The sequence below is a fragment of the Schistocerca piceifrons genome, chromosome 1 (assembly GCF_021461385.2).
Source record: "Schistocerca piceifrons isolate TAMUIC-IGC-003096 chromosome 1, iqSchPice1.1, whole genome shotgun sequence".
Lineage (NCBI taxonomy): Eukaryota > Metazoa > Arthropoda > Insecta > Orthoptera > Acrididae > Schistocerca > Schistocerca piceifrons.
The window spans coordinates 549166370-549182281 of NC_060138.1; the positions used below are offsets into that span (position 1 = coordinate 549166370).

The 15912-nt window shown below is 40.0% G+C and overlaps 1 protein-coding gene across 1 annotated transcript in view; it reads left to right on the top strand.

Moving 5' to 3' along the window:
• Positions 1-15912, top strand: part of LOC124749167 (dipeptidyl peptidase 1-like) — a 34851-nt gene that overhangs the window by 4670 nt on the left and 14269 nt on the right. Inside the window, exons 2-4 of the mRNA XM_047248966.1 lie at positions 7077-7219; positions 9557-9682; positions 14988-15174. Coding sequence (XP_047104922.1) covers positions 7077-7219; positions 9557-9682; positions 14988-15174 — 456 coding nt within the window. The remainder of the gene's footprint in view (positions 1-7076; positions 7220-9556; positions 9683-14987; positions 15175-15912) is intronic.

Sequence of the window (15912 nt, forward strand, 5' to 3'; positions counted from 1 at the left end):
AAATATTCAATACTTTTAGACTGTCCCTTCCTGTAAATGTCCTTCCAGATAACATGTCGTCAATTAGAATTTTTTTTTTTTGTACCTCTGCGTGGGACAAGTTCTAATAATTTATAAAGCAATCCATGCCTCCAAACCGTGTCATAAATTTCACTTAGAACAATGAAAGCAACTGATGTTTTCTGCTTCATTTGGTATCATGCTTCAATAAACGTTGTTAAAGATAAGACTTGACCAGCGCAGCTCCGTCCTGGTCTGAATCCAGCTTGCTCAAGACGAAGGTTCTGAAAGATTGCTGGACTAATCCGACTGTATAGAATTCTTTCAGGGAACTTGTAAGTAGTGCTCAATAGCGCGACTGGATAATAGTTCTTAGGCTGGTATGAACCCTTGTGGGGCTTCAGAACTGCTATGATTTTTGATTGCTTCATTTTTTGTAGGGCTGAGCCAGAGCAAATGAATCAGAGAGGAAACATTCCTGTCTTTGACTTACTAGGACTAACGTACTATAGTGAGACAACATACGTACGATCGTCACTCAAAAAAGCACATCTATGTACTGTATATGACCTCAATGACATCTAAAAAGCTATATCAAAAATTGGAGAACTAAGTAATTAATATACCAGAGGTCATAACGTCAGCAAAGAAACACACCAGCCGCCTTTTCACCTAGTCTCCACTATGCAGAAGAAATTCTGGGTGGTTTCCGTCATTTCCCGGTGACTTTCCAGGTTTTATAGTTTTAAGAGCAGCAGAAATTTCAGATACAGAGAAAGTTCTTGAGAAGTCAGGTTGTTCGATGATGTTCTTTTTGAGCAATGTACGTTTGAGTCGTATATCTCGTTAGCGTTTTACCCCTTGGTGCCCTTTATGTGGGCAGTAAATGTGATGCAATCCTATTAGCTTATATGTGAGTGTTGTCCCTTACTTTGTTTCCACCCAACTTTCTTAGTAATGACCATGCTTCTTTACTTGATGTTTGAAAACTGAGTGACACAACAGTCTCTATCCATCTAGTACGTCTGGTTCAATCGAGGTTCTAAGCAGGTTATTAGGCATTTCCGGGTCCCCGCTTTCTAGAAATTCGCCTTATTGTTTCTCATTAGTTTCATTCCAAATGGTTCAAATGGCTCTGAGCACTATGGGACTTTACTCCTGAGGTCATCAGTCCCATAGAACTTAGAACTACTTAAACCTAACCAACCTAAGGACATCACACACATCCATGCCCAAGGCAAGATTCGAACCTGCGACCGTAGCAGTCACGCGGTTCCAGACTGTAGCGCCTAGAACCGCTCGGCCACTCTAGCCGGCCAGTTTCATTCCAACCTGGAATATATTGCTAACGGTAGCCAACTAGGAATTGCCTTCTATTCAGCACTTAGCTCCGACAAGCCTCTCATTGTTTTTTTTGCATTTGGGAGAATCCAGGCAAGACATTTGTCCAGATTTTTAGGTAGTACATCCCACTTTGCTTTTCTAATGTTCCATCTATGTCGTGCAAGGGATGACACGAGTGGGATATTTGTCCGTATTTCACGTAAGATTGGTCGGTGTCGGCCGTGCGGGAAGTCTTGTAATAAAACTGCGTATTTTGGAGAGAGAATTTATTTTCAGTTGTTACAAAGTATAGATTGAGATTATATTCCTGCCTACAAGCTGTTGATACAAATGTTCCTTTATCCTTTGCTTCAAACACCAAATATCAGCTATTGTCTTCTGCTCAGTTTACAACGACATCATTTTTCTTGTAGTTCTATTGAGTATAGTGGCTCTAAAAATGTCCTAAATATAAGGTGGGGTTTTGTGATACCGGGATGCCCTGTGGAGACTAAGAGATAGCTGGAGGTTTGTGTATATTAATTACTTAGTTCTCCCATTTTTTATATAACTTTTTAGATGTCATTGAGGTCATATACAGTACATAGATGTGCTTTTTTGAGTGACGATCGTACGTATGTTGTCTCACTATAGTACGTTAGTCCTAGTAAGTCAATGATAGGAATGTTTCCTCTCTGATTCATTTGATCTTCATTTTCAGTATGTGTTTCCTGAACAGCAATCACAATGACGTTATATTTTGATAAAATTTTCTGTAAGACTTGGCATTTTGATTTACTTATGCCTTCAAAATTGATTTAACGGATCTATATGACAGGTCCAAAGTTTATAGCTGGAGTGTCCTGAGGAAAACCGTATGAGTCTGTGTCTCGTGACAAATTTATTTTAACTAGGAGACATTTGAGATTATCTGGCTGCCTCTGCTTATTGGCCTTAGATATTTGCCTTGTGACTTCTTTAGCGCCAACCAAAGGATACGTGTGACTTATGGAATGTCATGAACGCGAACAATCATTGTCCCTATTTAATAATATTAATACAATGTCATTACTATCTGCCATATTAAAATTATCGTTGTTTATTAGGTAACTGTGTTATAAAAAAAGGGCTGTATGTGCGAAACTCTCGTACAATGTAAGAGAGGGCCTGACAGCTCTAATTTGATCAGTATAAATAAGTAAATAAATTAACAATTCCTACAATAGTAAAGCTCCGGCCCACCCATGGTCCCGCCGCTCCAGGCATTTAATCATTCCACGGAAAAAACACTAAAATCAAAGAATAATTCTCTCCATATAACATATTTCACCGCTTGAAATAAATAAATTGAAGCTTAATGTAATAAACTCGAAATTAAATGACTATCCCTTCACTCAGATACTCTCATTACATAGACGAAAACAGTGAACTTCTAAACAATCGAATCCTGATTGTTTTTTGAAACTATGAATTACAATCACTCGGCCTCTTAAATTCTGAGCTTCGTTCATGTAAATCACACAATGGTTAGTTCAGTATCAACGTCAATAAGTCTGGCCTGGCGCAATAAGAGATTAACGTCAGTCTCAAAAGAATACAAGCCACCGACTGATGGATTACAACATAATTCATATTTTCTTTATCTCGTCGACAGCTTTTCCAAGTTCTGTGCTGCCCGATTCATTATCGTCTCGGCGTCACCGCTAACGCCACCTCCAACCATGTACTCCATAACCCCGCGGGTTGAAGCACCGCGTAGTGGCTAGTAACTCAACATGAAACAATTTTCTAAGGCAACTGATACAATGATTGTTCCTCACTTGCACACCTAATTCCATCACTCAGCAAACATCTTACGGCACTGACCTAGCATTACTGCTTTAAAGGGAAGAATAAAATAGTACATGGACGGCCGATTTAGTAGAACCGTTACAAGTTCGAGAAAGTGTCATGACTGCTATAGATAATATGTGCACATATAACGTCCACACCTCTATAAAAGCTCTCCTAAGAGTGCGTAATTGTGTACAAGGAAGTGACATCATTGGGAAATGCCTAGAAAATGCAGACATATTTGAAGATGATCAACCAATACCTCACTTGAATCTAGTTTTACCATAAATTTCTTTTTTCCCCAATTCTATTCAGTACTTCTTTATTAACTACACTATGTAGCCATCTAATCTTCAGCAGTCTCCTGTAGCATGAAATTTCTGCAGCTTCTAATCTCTTCTTCTCCGTACTGTTCATCATCCACGTTTCACTTCAGTACATGGCTACTCTCCAAACAAAAACTTTAAGTTGAAACTTCCTAACATTTAAAATTATATTTTATATTAACAAGTTTCTCTTTTTCAGAAATGTTTCCCTTGCTCTTGCCAGGCTGCATTTCATGTCTTCTTATCTTTGGCCATTGTCACTTATCTTGCTGCCTAAGTAACAAAACTCAGCTACTACTTGCAGTATTTCATTTCTTAATCTAAATCTCTCGTCATCATCTAATTTGATTCGACAGCACCGCATTACATTTCCTTTATTCATGTTGCCGTTCAGGTCATAACTTCTTTTCAAGAACCTGCACATTCCGTTCAGCTGCTGTTCCAAGTCCTCTGACTTCTCTGACAGAATGACAATATCATCGCCAAACATAATTTTTTTCTTCTCCCTGATCTTTAATTTACTTTGTTGATTTCTCCTTTATATCCCTTAAATAGCATCAGAGATAAGGTGTCTTACTGCCTTCTCAACTACTTTTCTCTTTCATGTCCTCTGACTTTCATAATTGCACTCTCGTTTCTGTAACTCTTCTACTTTAGCTTTCGCTCCCCGTATTTTACCCTGATGCATCAATAATTTTAAGGCGGGTATTCCAGTCAACCTAATTAAATTTTTTTTCTAAGTTCGCAGTGCTATGAACGTAGGTTTGCATTTCTTCCGTTTATCTTCTAAGATAATCCTTAACGGCAATATTGCCTCTTGTGTTCCTATGTTTTTTTCAGTAACAGATCTGATTTTCCACGAGGTGAGCTTCTACTAGTATTTCTATTCTACTGTAAATAATTCGTGTCAGTATTTTCCAACAGTGACCTGCTACACTGATAGTTTGGTAATATTCACACCTGTGAGCTCCTTGAATTGAAATCTGAATCATTTCGTGTTTCTTGAAGCGTGAGGCTATTTGGCTTATTTCATACCTTGCACACCAGCTGGCTCTCCAAAGGATCTTCATAATTGTGAGAGAATGTGGTCTAAGCTCAAATGTTTCAAATGTCTCTAAGCACAATGGGACTTAACGTCTGATGTTATCAGTCCCCTAGACTTAGAACAACTTAAACCTAACTAACCTAAGGACAGCACACACATCCATGTCCGAGGCAGGATTCGAACCTGCGACCGTAGCAGGAGCGCAGTTCCGGACTGAAGCGCCTAGAACCGCTCGGCCACAGCGGCCGGCGTGGTCTAAGCCAGGGGACTTGTTTCGACCGAGGTCTTTCCGTGCTCTGTCAGATTTTTCTCGTTCATCTAATTCCTCTTATCCTTTGATAACATTGTCTTCAAGTTTGTTTCCCTTACACAGAGCCTCTATAATTTCTTCCGCCTTTCACTTTCGCTTCTTTGCTTAGTACTGGCGTCTCATCTGAGCTACCGATACTCATACAGGTGCTTCTGTTTTCTACAATATTGTCTTTGATTTTCTGATAAGTGGCACTTTTCTTTCCCCTAGCCTGAAATGCCGGAGATACTTAAGACAACCCTGTACTTCACGCACCAAAGATGTCTGTCACAGGAACGTAATTCACCCATTTCTTGAGTGCTCTGTACTCAGAGATTTTAACAAGCTAGATTAACGGAAGAGATAGAGAAGTTCTAAAGAAGAACTTCGCGCTTCGTCACAGGTTCGTTTAGTCGGCGCATGAATACTCAACACGACAGGCATTGTACCTCTTCTTCCTCAAAAGATGTGAAGCTATCCCACATGACACAGAGCTCCACAACAACCAATTTGGTTTCTTTCCACTATATTCACGTGATCGTACCAGCTATCTTTTTCCTTCAAGTGGTTGCGCCTTGAGGTACAACCCGAAAACTGATACGAAGGAGCATATGCCTCCATTCTTATTGGATCCAATTTTGAATCTGCTGTCACTACTATAAACGGTCCCGTGTCTGCACTGCTGAATGAATGTGATTTTGACTTCTAGTAATGTAATTATATACATCATTACTCATTTTGAACTGCTCTGTGTTATTTATAACAAACTTCATAAGGAAATAAGTATACTTTGAAGTAATAGTTAAGTTGGCTAATCCATGAAACAAATATCAATAAGATAATCTCGGCTGAGCACCACAGAATTTTCTTACAGTACGTTGTTGAGAAACGAAAACTTTCCCTCTGAATGATGATTTTCCTAGGAACATTACTGCATAGAACGTTACTGAGTGGAAATAAGCAAAACATGTTAATTAAATGATTTCTCTCTCCCCAATATTTGTAATGATTCGATGTACAAATGTGGCTGAACAGAGTGGTTTTATGAGTACAAAAATGTGTTTTTCACATTTTAAACCCTCGGCAAATTGATATCTAAAATTTTCAAGCTTCCATCCTAGCAACTATTTACTCGCCATGTGTTACACATATCACTGATGAAGTACCATTAAATGTACAGAACTGAATATGTTCTGTCGATTTGAAACTGATAGGGACACGATTTTCAGAAAACCATTCCTCCAGCTGCTGTATGTATTTTTGGAGTGACTACAGTACTTGATTCACCTGCAAAAAGAACTAATTCTGCTTCTTGTCGTTTATGCATGCAGAAAACAAAAGCGGACCTAAGATTTAAGCTTGAGGAACCCCGTAAGTAATTTCTCACCAGTCAGAAAAATCTACCCGGCTTAAATTGGGTGAATTATAAAGCACAACTTTCTGCATTTTGTTTAAATGTGACATCATTTATTGATTGCCTATACCATAAAAATACGTGAAGAATTGAGTTGCAGGCGTCATCGGATTTCTTCGTGCATTTACGCTGTATTTTTGGCGTGCTGTGAAGACGTTAATCTAGTCAGCTTTGTAATGACCTACATAGAACTTTTACTGTGTCACGTAATCGTCTCCGAAACTTTGACATTGACTCTTCGAGAGTCCCGGGATTGTTTTCTGTGAAACAAATTCAAATGGCCTCTTTGTAATATTACTTAACCTAGAGACTACACTCTTCACAGCGACAATACAGACACGATAGATATGTTATGGGTTTAATGGACTACTATTCGTTATAGCTCTGATAATACATCGAGGACGGTGGGATACAAGCAGAACATGGAGTACTTGAATAATGAAAATCGAACAAATATAGTTTGCAGCTGGCCGTATTTACACTATTGGTTGTACGATTGTGTATTTCCGGTCTTAGACCATAATCAAGTATTTTACAAAACAATCATCGATACCACAGAGGTTGTGCAGTGGTTGTGCAGTCGTACAACCAATAAATGAATAATGATAGCCGGAACGAAATCATTTGGACAATTCATAGCATCTGTGGTCCCATTCTCAATGAAGATCAATGATAATTCACGTTTTCTCTTTAAATTTTCAGTATCCGAGCTTTTATGTTTGAGGTTTCGGCAATGAGACCTCGTGGGTCTTTCCCCCATAATGTAGCAACTATCTTCAATTCAACTGGTTATCAACATAAAACAATACATTTTAAAGTTTTTTTTATATTAACACTCTCTTGCAGCTTACGGAGACATTCACCGCCGATGTGCAGGAGGCGATGGTCACTGAAATAAATCAGAAGCAGAAACTGTGGAGAGCAAAGGCGTATAAGCAGTTTGAGGGGAAAACATACGACGAACTCTTGAGTATGGCTGGTGGAAAGAGGTAAGACGATCGTCTTGTTTAATAACATCACTTTTTTTCTGATGGGCGGATTTTTTAAACAGTTCTCAAGTATGAAAGTTAGACATTGGAACACACTTAGATCTTAGTCGTTATTGTTACCACAAGAAGAGCATCGGACATCAAGCTAACACCGTGTAACACCACTACTAGCCATGATATGGTGCAGAAGAGACTTATAAAGTTTCTACAGATATATATCATATTCAACCTATCGTTGATTAGATCCCTCAGAGCAAGAAAACTGTTGATTCCTGCTTTTCACCCGCTGTTACATATACCACCTGCCATTTTCTATACGATTACTGTTTGATTATTTAACGGGCTAGGATCGATTTGTTGCCTGAATGTTCGCCAAACTAGGATGGTACGCGTACAATCTGTAAATGAGGAGCTGTTTTCGTCTTGGAAAACTGAAGTCTCCACAGTACAGTCATCACGAAAATGTGGAAAGATGGACAATACTGAGTCACAAAAATGTTGAAATAAACAAATTGGTTCTGAAAGTGAATAAATGGGCTGAAATCGATAGTAAAACCATCTGCAACACATCACAGAACCATCTAGCGCCTAAACCACATCTTTCCCGCACTATGGTTTGAACGGCATCATTTAACAAGAGATAGTGTTTGAAAGTATAGGGTACTAAGTAGACACGTTTTATTTTCATTTTTGTGGTTGGAAAGTGACGGTCACGCATTATTCTAAATTTTGCAGTCCTCATTAAACGAAGATTATATATCACGACTGGACATACTTCTCGGCAGGGAGTTATTCGCGATACTTATTTTTATAAGAAAAAGACATTTTCAATTGGTCAGTCGCTGTTTTTATGTTTCAAACTGATCGGTTTCGGACAGTGTCTTCGATCTTCAGATCACTTGTTACAGAGTAGCCATTCTTAAGAAACTATCAATTTCAGTGACAGTGGAACTAGGATTGGTTACTCTTCAACATTGAGAGGTGATCTGAAGAAGGATGACACTGTCCAAAACTCTTCAGTTGTAAGCTAAAAGTTCAGCAAACGACAGACTGAAAATAAGTCTATTTCATGTTTAGATACATCTTTCCTTTCACGATTTCGCTATCCCACTGGAGTATAAATTAATTTGAGGCCACTCAAATGTTATGAACTATAGTATGCGGCATTATTGTAGCGAGCTGTAGGAACAACGAATGTTCTCAGTGGTTGTATTTGTGGGAATAATGCCTGCTAAAGGTAATACTGATGAAGGCGCAGTGTATGTTTCATACACATGCGCTACAACGTTCTAGAAAGGTGCTGAGATAATCTTTGCAAACATTCTTAACGTTTTTCCTTTTCTGTACTGTTGAGAACGTTTTCTTTTTCCTCTCATACGCCTCTTATACTATTCTAAGTATATTTCAGTATCTATTCTGCCAGCCAAATTCTTACAATCATCTAGAAACTTGCTACAAACAGCGTTTTACCCATCTACACTGTCCGACTAACATTATACTCCGAAACCCACACTGCCTGTTCATAACCATTGGTTTTAACTTAATCTATGTCCCATATTCTCACACCTATCTATCCAGACCTCCATGTGCCATATATTTGTAGATACCTTTTGTCCTCTCATCTTCTGCAACATTCATAGTCTACCTGCAACAGCTTCTCCCCCTTTATCGTCAGTATTTATGTTAGCTACGTAAGCAGCGTCAGCACAGGATGGGACCATTCCGTTACTTGTACGTGAAAGAGGAAATTTTCATTACGCCGCCAAATTACGGTTTCACCCAAGAACATCCATATATGAAATAAGTTTGTTTGAGAAAATATATTTAACAATGGCTGAAGAGTAGAAAGTATCACACTAAAATTGTATTGGTGAAGGTTTCTTCTACTATGTCTCTTTCTTTTTACTTCTTCTATGATTTTACAATATTTATTTTCTAGTCTACAATTTTGTTTTTATTTTATTCCTTCAGCTGAAAACTATTTTCAGTGCAAATGATAGTTTTTGGATGATTTTACGTATAAAATTTTGTCTGATCATAATTCAGTACCAAGGGATGAGTGAGAAGTTAAACAAAAAATTAGTAAAGGAATGACACTTGGTTTACTATATAGAGGAAACAAAAAGATTGGTTGGTATCAATGCCACCTGTCTTTTCACCTTGCCCATATTGTCAAGTGCAGCCAAAGTAAGTGAACTGGAGTGTGGTTTTGTGCAACACAACTATAATTACAAGAAACGTAACTTCAGTGTCAGTTGTGTTACATTTTTCCGTATTACCGCTATATTTTTCTTTGTGTTTCCACAGTTTAATGAATGATGGCTTTCTTGTTTGCAGATCGGTGGTGACGGAGTGGCCACAAGCCGCTCCACTGACGATGGAACTGAAGCAGCGAGCCTCGTACCTGCCCAAGCAGTGGGACTGGAGGAACGTCGATGGCGTCAACTACGTGTCTCCTGTGAGGTAACTTAAGTTGCAAGTAGCAGCACTCTACACTATCGCACGCATGGTACCTAAATCCCATAATAAATGCCACTGACACCATCTAGAGTCGTTTAGTTACAGTAGCCCGAAGTTCAAGGTGTGTCGAGGAAGTACTGAACTTGCGTGAGCACCAGCTCTGCGCTTCGGTCCTCACGCGTCTCTCGATGTCGACCGGCAGTCGTGTCATCCTCTGACATTGGCTCACTCGGATGTGATGTGAAAGGTGTGCGCTCAGCATATTGCTCTCCTTGCAGTTTTACCGTTGTCGGCTTGCCAGACCTTCTGCTTCTCACTCAAGCAGCTGCTCAGTTGACATCACGAGTATGAGTGCGTCCAGTTATCCCACTAAAAAAATGGTTCAAATGGCTCTGAGCACTATGGGACTCAACTGCTGAGGTCATTAGTCCCCTAGAACTTAGAACTAGTTAAACCTAACTAACCTAAGGACATCACAAACAACCATGCCCGAGGCAGGATTCGAACCTGCGACCGTAGCGGTCTTGCGGTTCCAGACTGCAGCGCCTTTAACCGCACGGCCACTTCAGCCGCCTTATCCCACTAACGAAACCCTTATAACAGTACCAGGAAATGAATTCAGACAAATGGTAGTCAGATCTCTCAGCTACGGAGGCGGACAGTGATCCAGTTACATCAGTAAACATATTTCCATTCACAATATTGTTACAAACGTTTAAATTCTTCATATAAATCCCCATGGTATCTACGTATGTTTTTTTTTTTTCAGCAGCTCTGCCATAAATATATTCTGGAAGACGTTGACAGGGACAGCGATTAGACCGTTTATCTGTCACGTCGTTTTAGATAGTTTCGATGCTTCCAAAACGGTGTTCTCCCACGCGGGACTTGATTCTCAAGATGAAGAAGATCTGCCGGAACCACATTTTGACTGTAGGAGGTTTCGAATAACAATGCCAAGTTGTGGTTGTCCAAGGACTCCCAGACGCGAAAGATGATGTAGCTGATTCTATTCATCGTCTCTAAAGCATATGCACATAGTTTATAAGAGCTGAATAACTGTTTTTCCGTCGTGAATTCCTTGTGAACCACACCCGTGTCGTTGGAAACGACAATGAACGTTATTTTTTTCATTCCACTTGATTGTTCTTTTCATGTTCCGTCGAAGGGACTTCAAGATGTGGTATTCGCAACTTTGGCGCTTCTTCTCAGAGTAAGGTTTTGTGAGGAAACAAAAGAGGGCGGCTTCTGGGAGGTATTACTTACTTACATGTTCCACAGATTATTTTAATGACGTTTTATCGAAATCTTGTGGAAAGAGTAAGTTTTCAAGTAATTAATACGTGATTAGTTTCAGTGGATGTCTACATATTAGCCATGAGCAGTTTTCTAAATGGCACACTGACCTGTATATAACATTGTAACTACATATAAAAGTACTTCTTTTTTTATAGACAACCAATTTTTAAATAAAAATTCGTCTGTGGAATAGAAGGAATTCTACAGAAGAAATGAGTTTAGGTTGTATTGGAAACTTCCTTTATTACCTATCACACATTTCGTGTTTTTGGAGGAATGATTAACATTTTTTGTTGATACATACTGAACTCCTTTCTGAACAACTGACAACTTTAAAATTAGTAATCCTGCTTAACTTTTGTTCTAGTGTTGTAGGTATGGACATCATTATTTTTCTCAAATTGCGATGGATCATTTATGATGAATTTCGTTCTGAAGATGCATTTGAAATGTCAGAGCAGTACCTACAAGATGATTGCGGGTGTCCGCTACATGTCTTTCTTACTGCTCGGTTTTGTCCAAGCAGTATATTCATTTTAAGTAATGAGTTGCGTCAGAAAATTATTCCGTGATTCTCTGTTGGGTGCAAATATACAAAACATGTTAGGACTTCGCCCTGTCTGTTTCCAAGACTAGCAATTAAAAGAAGAACAAAAGTATCTGAACTAAATTATTTGAACAGCTCACTAATATATTTCTTCCAATTCAAGTTTTCATTATTTCGTACATCCAAAAATTTGGAGCATCTGCTCTCTAACGACTGCTGTTCATGTGCTGCACACATTATTCTTATGACTATTTGTTGCACACAACTGATTTTAGTGCGTTTTCTCAGAATTATTAGTCTTTTATGTGTATGAAATTAATTTACAAGCGACGCGAGTAATTTGTCTTTACAAAATGGCGTTATCTGCTTCAGAGGGGCATATCCTGTAGCACTGATGACAATGGCTGTCAGTGACCGCGACGTAAAGCAGAAGAACGGAATTTATTATCGCCTTTGGTAGCGAGAGCAAAGATCGTTGGAATGGACAGAACTGTGTAATCTAGATTAACAATGGCATATAGTCATGGGAAAAGGGTCTATTAAATTTAGACAAAACAGTACGTGGCAACATGCACACAAATACATTTTTAGGAATACACAGAAAAAGAACTGTCTTTAAAACGGTAGTCACCAACAGAGTAATCCATCAATGACCTAACGGGAACTGAGACAAGGACAGGAATGATGAGGCAGGCTCATCTCGCCAGCTGCTCAGGTGGGGAGGGAGGAGGGTGAGGATCCCACCTCAGATGGTCACATTTAAGGCTCCTATAAATGATCAAACAATGTGTTGAACTTCACTAGTTATTGAGGTTGGCAGTATGCGGCTTTGGAGAATTCGACACTTTAATGACTCTTATCCATGCACTATATAGTCCGCCTACTTTACTGAGTAGTAACGTGCTCGCCTCCTATGCAGTGGGCCCGGATTCGATTCTCGGCCGGGTTGGAGATTTTCTCCACTCTTGGAATGGGTGTTGTGTTGTCCTCATCATCATTTCATCCTCATCACCAGCACGAAATTCACCCAATGCGGCGTCAACTGAAATAAGACTTGCACTCGGCGGCCGAACTTCCCGGATAGGGCCTCCGGCCCAACAATGCCACACGATCATTTCATTTCATGTACTACATAAATTGTTGGTATGAGTATTTGTCGTACATATCTGAATTTAGAGTTTCTGTCAAACATAGAGCGTGTTCGACGTGTTTTGATTGACAGCCGACTTGACGGCGGACGCTGTTTGTGTTGATATTTCGCCGTACATGTTTAGCGAGAAAGAGTTCTTCTTATTATATCGTATGTTGCCCCAATTGTAGAAACTACGATCAAAAGAGTATGTGGCTATAAACAAAAGAGCACTGGCTGTTACCGAAATGGTTGCAGTGTTGTGTCTTCCTCAGCCACGTATTATACAGGAATACTTTGCGAAAAAAATCAATATTCTACGTTCACCATACAAGCGCAAATTCAATAAAATAAAAATCGAAGCTCTCTGGTTCCTCCACAGACGATGTGTATTTTCCCATGTTATGGTATCTTAAGGAACCTAGATTATCCTGGGCACATTTATCTCTCCGTTTCAATCATTTTCTGGACCAGCGTCTTGTCTCCTTTTTCTTTTTCACTCACAGTGCCAAAATCAATGCAACAGCCATTCCGACCACTGTCAAAATACTTTATGACAGCTGTTTCAAAAGTGATGTTAAATTTGACAAACTGTATTGGTACCGCTTGTTTGACAAAGCCGTGGCCAGCGAACAGCGAATTTGACAAACAAAGTTAGTTGTTTAAAGCAGCCTTAACACAAGCCGGGAGTAAGCGCCTCACACAGTGCAAAAAGGAGCGAACGCCTTGTACACAGGCAGCTTACTGTGTCCCAAGTGCCAGGCTGTCCGCAGACTCAGTATTCTCACACCTACAGGCCCCTACACGATGAAACAATCTGTCAAATTTTACAATGTTTGTCAAATATTTGACGCTATACGACACTGTTTTGCTTGTTTGTTACGCAGCGTGTTTGACACGTCTGAGAGAAATTTTAACTATCGATAATTTTGATAAAAATGGTGGACTTTGTTTGTGTTCACGTTTAGCCTTGTGTGTTTAATGAAAATGAGTTTTACTACAATTCATCTTAATATATTTTCACTTTCCACAAGAATTGAAACAAATCGGGGCTAAACACAAAACAGCGCTGGCAAGTACGAAAGTGGTACTTGCCACCCTCCGGTTCTTCCACGACGATGTATATGTTCCCATGGTAGGTATTTTAATGAACTTTGATTAGAGGATCGAGTGGGAGAGAATAATCATTCACATACTTGTATCTTCGTTTTCAATGTAAAGGCGAAGTAACTGGGTTATTAAAAGTCGGATTGTCCGTTTGGAGAAAGTTTATGCAATCATCAGGTTCTGAGTGTAACATTTCTTTCAACAGATTTCCGTGGGTGTATTTTTCCTTCAACCATTTCCTTTATTAGCCTCTTTTTCTTCTCTACACACAGCGCTAAAATTAACGCAGAAAATGCTTTGTCTGCATTGGCAGCCATTGCAACTAGTATTAAAGTGCTTCACGACACGAACAGCGTCTGCTTCATAAGTGAGGTTTAACTGACAAACTCTGTTGGCATGTAAACGGACTTGTTTGACAAACCTTAGATAGCAAAGAGCGAATCTGTCAGACAAATTTGATCGCGTATGAGGCGTTACAAACCAGAGCCGCATCTGCTAGCAACAGGTTGGAGCCAAGGGACCCACACCACAAAATCTTATAACATAAAATGGGAAGAGTAGGCTCGGATGCCACGTGAGTATTTTATGGACAACTAAATTGGTATGCCGTTATCCACATGCGTTTACGTGCTTCTGGGCTTGCGTGGGACTTCTGAATCTCCAACATGTGTGGATTTAGTCAACTGAATCGCGCAATAACGCCATTAATATTAATTCGGTTCACAACGTATAACTGTGAGGCTGGTACATAACTCAGTGGTACTTGGTAATGTACCATCTTGCATGTTTCATTGGTTGTTTCGTTTCAATATTGCACTCTAGCTGGCTAGAGATATGGGGAAGGGAAGGGGGCGTAGCTTCCTGCTGATAAGGATGATGATGCCACTGATGATGTCATTGCTAATGATGATACATTAATGGTAATAACGATGACATCAATTATAAGAATGATGATTCACGAAAAGTGGTCCAGAACACGCATAGCATTCCCACTATCACGCAATAACCTTTCATTCCTCTACATGATAATTTAATAATATTTTGAATACTTTTTTGTTCTTGTCTTGTAAAGGGACGATGGCAAGTACAGACCGTCATTTCACGTGTTGATAGCAAGGTTCTGGCGCTTGATACACGAAGATTTTCATGTGTAATAGTGGTTTCAGTCTATTAACGTATTAAAGCTAAGTAACGCACTTTGTACAGCGGGTGTACCGTGTGTCTAGGGACCAGGCGAACTGCGGGAGCTGCTTCGCGTTCGCGTCAGCCGCCATGCTGGAATCTCGGCTGCGTATCAAGACCAACAACACGCTGCAGCCGGTGCTGTCGGTGCAGGACCTGATGGGCTGCAGCGTGCTCGACCAGGGCTGCTCCGGGGGCTTCGCATACCTCGCTGGAGGCCGCTACGGAAAGGTACTGTGCGACCTGGCGACGCCACTCAACGCTGCATTCTTACCTTTGAACAAGTAGTGGCGTCACATGTGAAACACACATTTCGTTTCGTCTACTGTTTGTTTCCGCATAGCCGTTACAGACCTTCATGAACTGTGGGAAAGAGCAAATCTATGAATTTATTACCAGGAACACTGGTGGTGTAACCAAAAAATCAGAAAAGTATAATTTTGACAATAGTCTGCTGACGAGAATAAAAGTTACAAGGAAATACATTATTGTAATAAACGAGCACAGGCCTGCGTGGTCATTGTCAACTTCAGGAAAAATTTTCCTGGTTGTGATAGTTTTCTTTGTCGCGAATTCAGTTCCCCAGAGGATAAAATCACTCTTCAGCCACAGGTTTTATGCATTTAATAAATACTGCAAAGATGGAAAAGCCTGTGACACAAGCCAGTGACCGGTCTACCGCCCTTAGTGCAAGTAGAGTGCAGCCTCTCTTTGTCGCGGCACAAGTGAGGGAGGGATGGCGGGCCCTAGCCGGCTGTTACCTCTAGGAAACATTTGATAACAGGCTCCATGGACATGGGTCTATCATAGAGGGAGTGAAACGAAGAGAAATCCCACCTCCACCCATGATTAAACCACGCTCTACCATCTAGAAAACCAAGGCCATACACATTTAACAAAATGTGTGTATATAGACGTTGACTGTGGATGTTGTATAACAGACACAGTCCCTTTGACTGTTTAGAGATG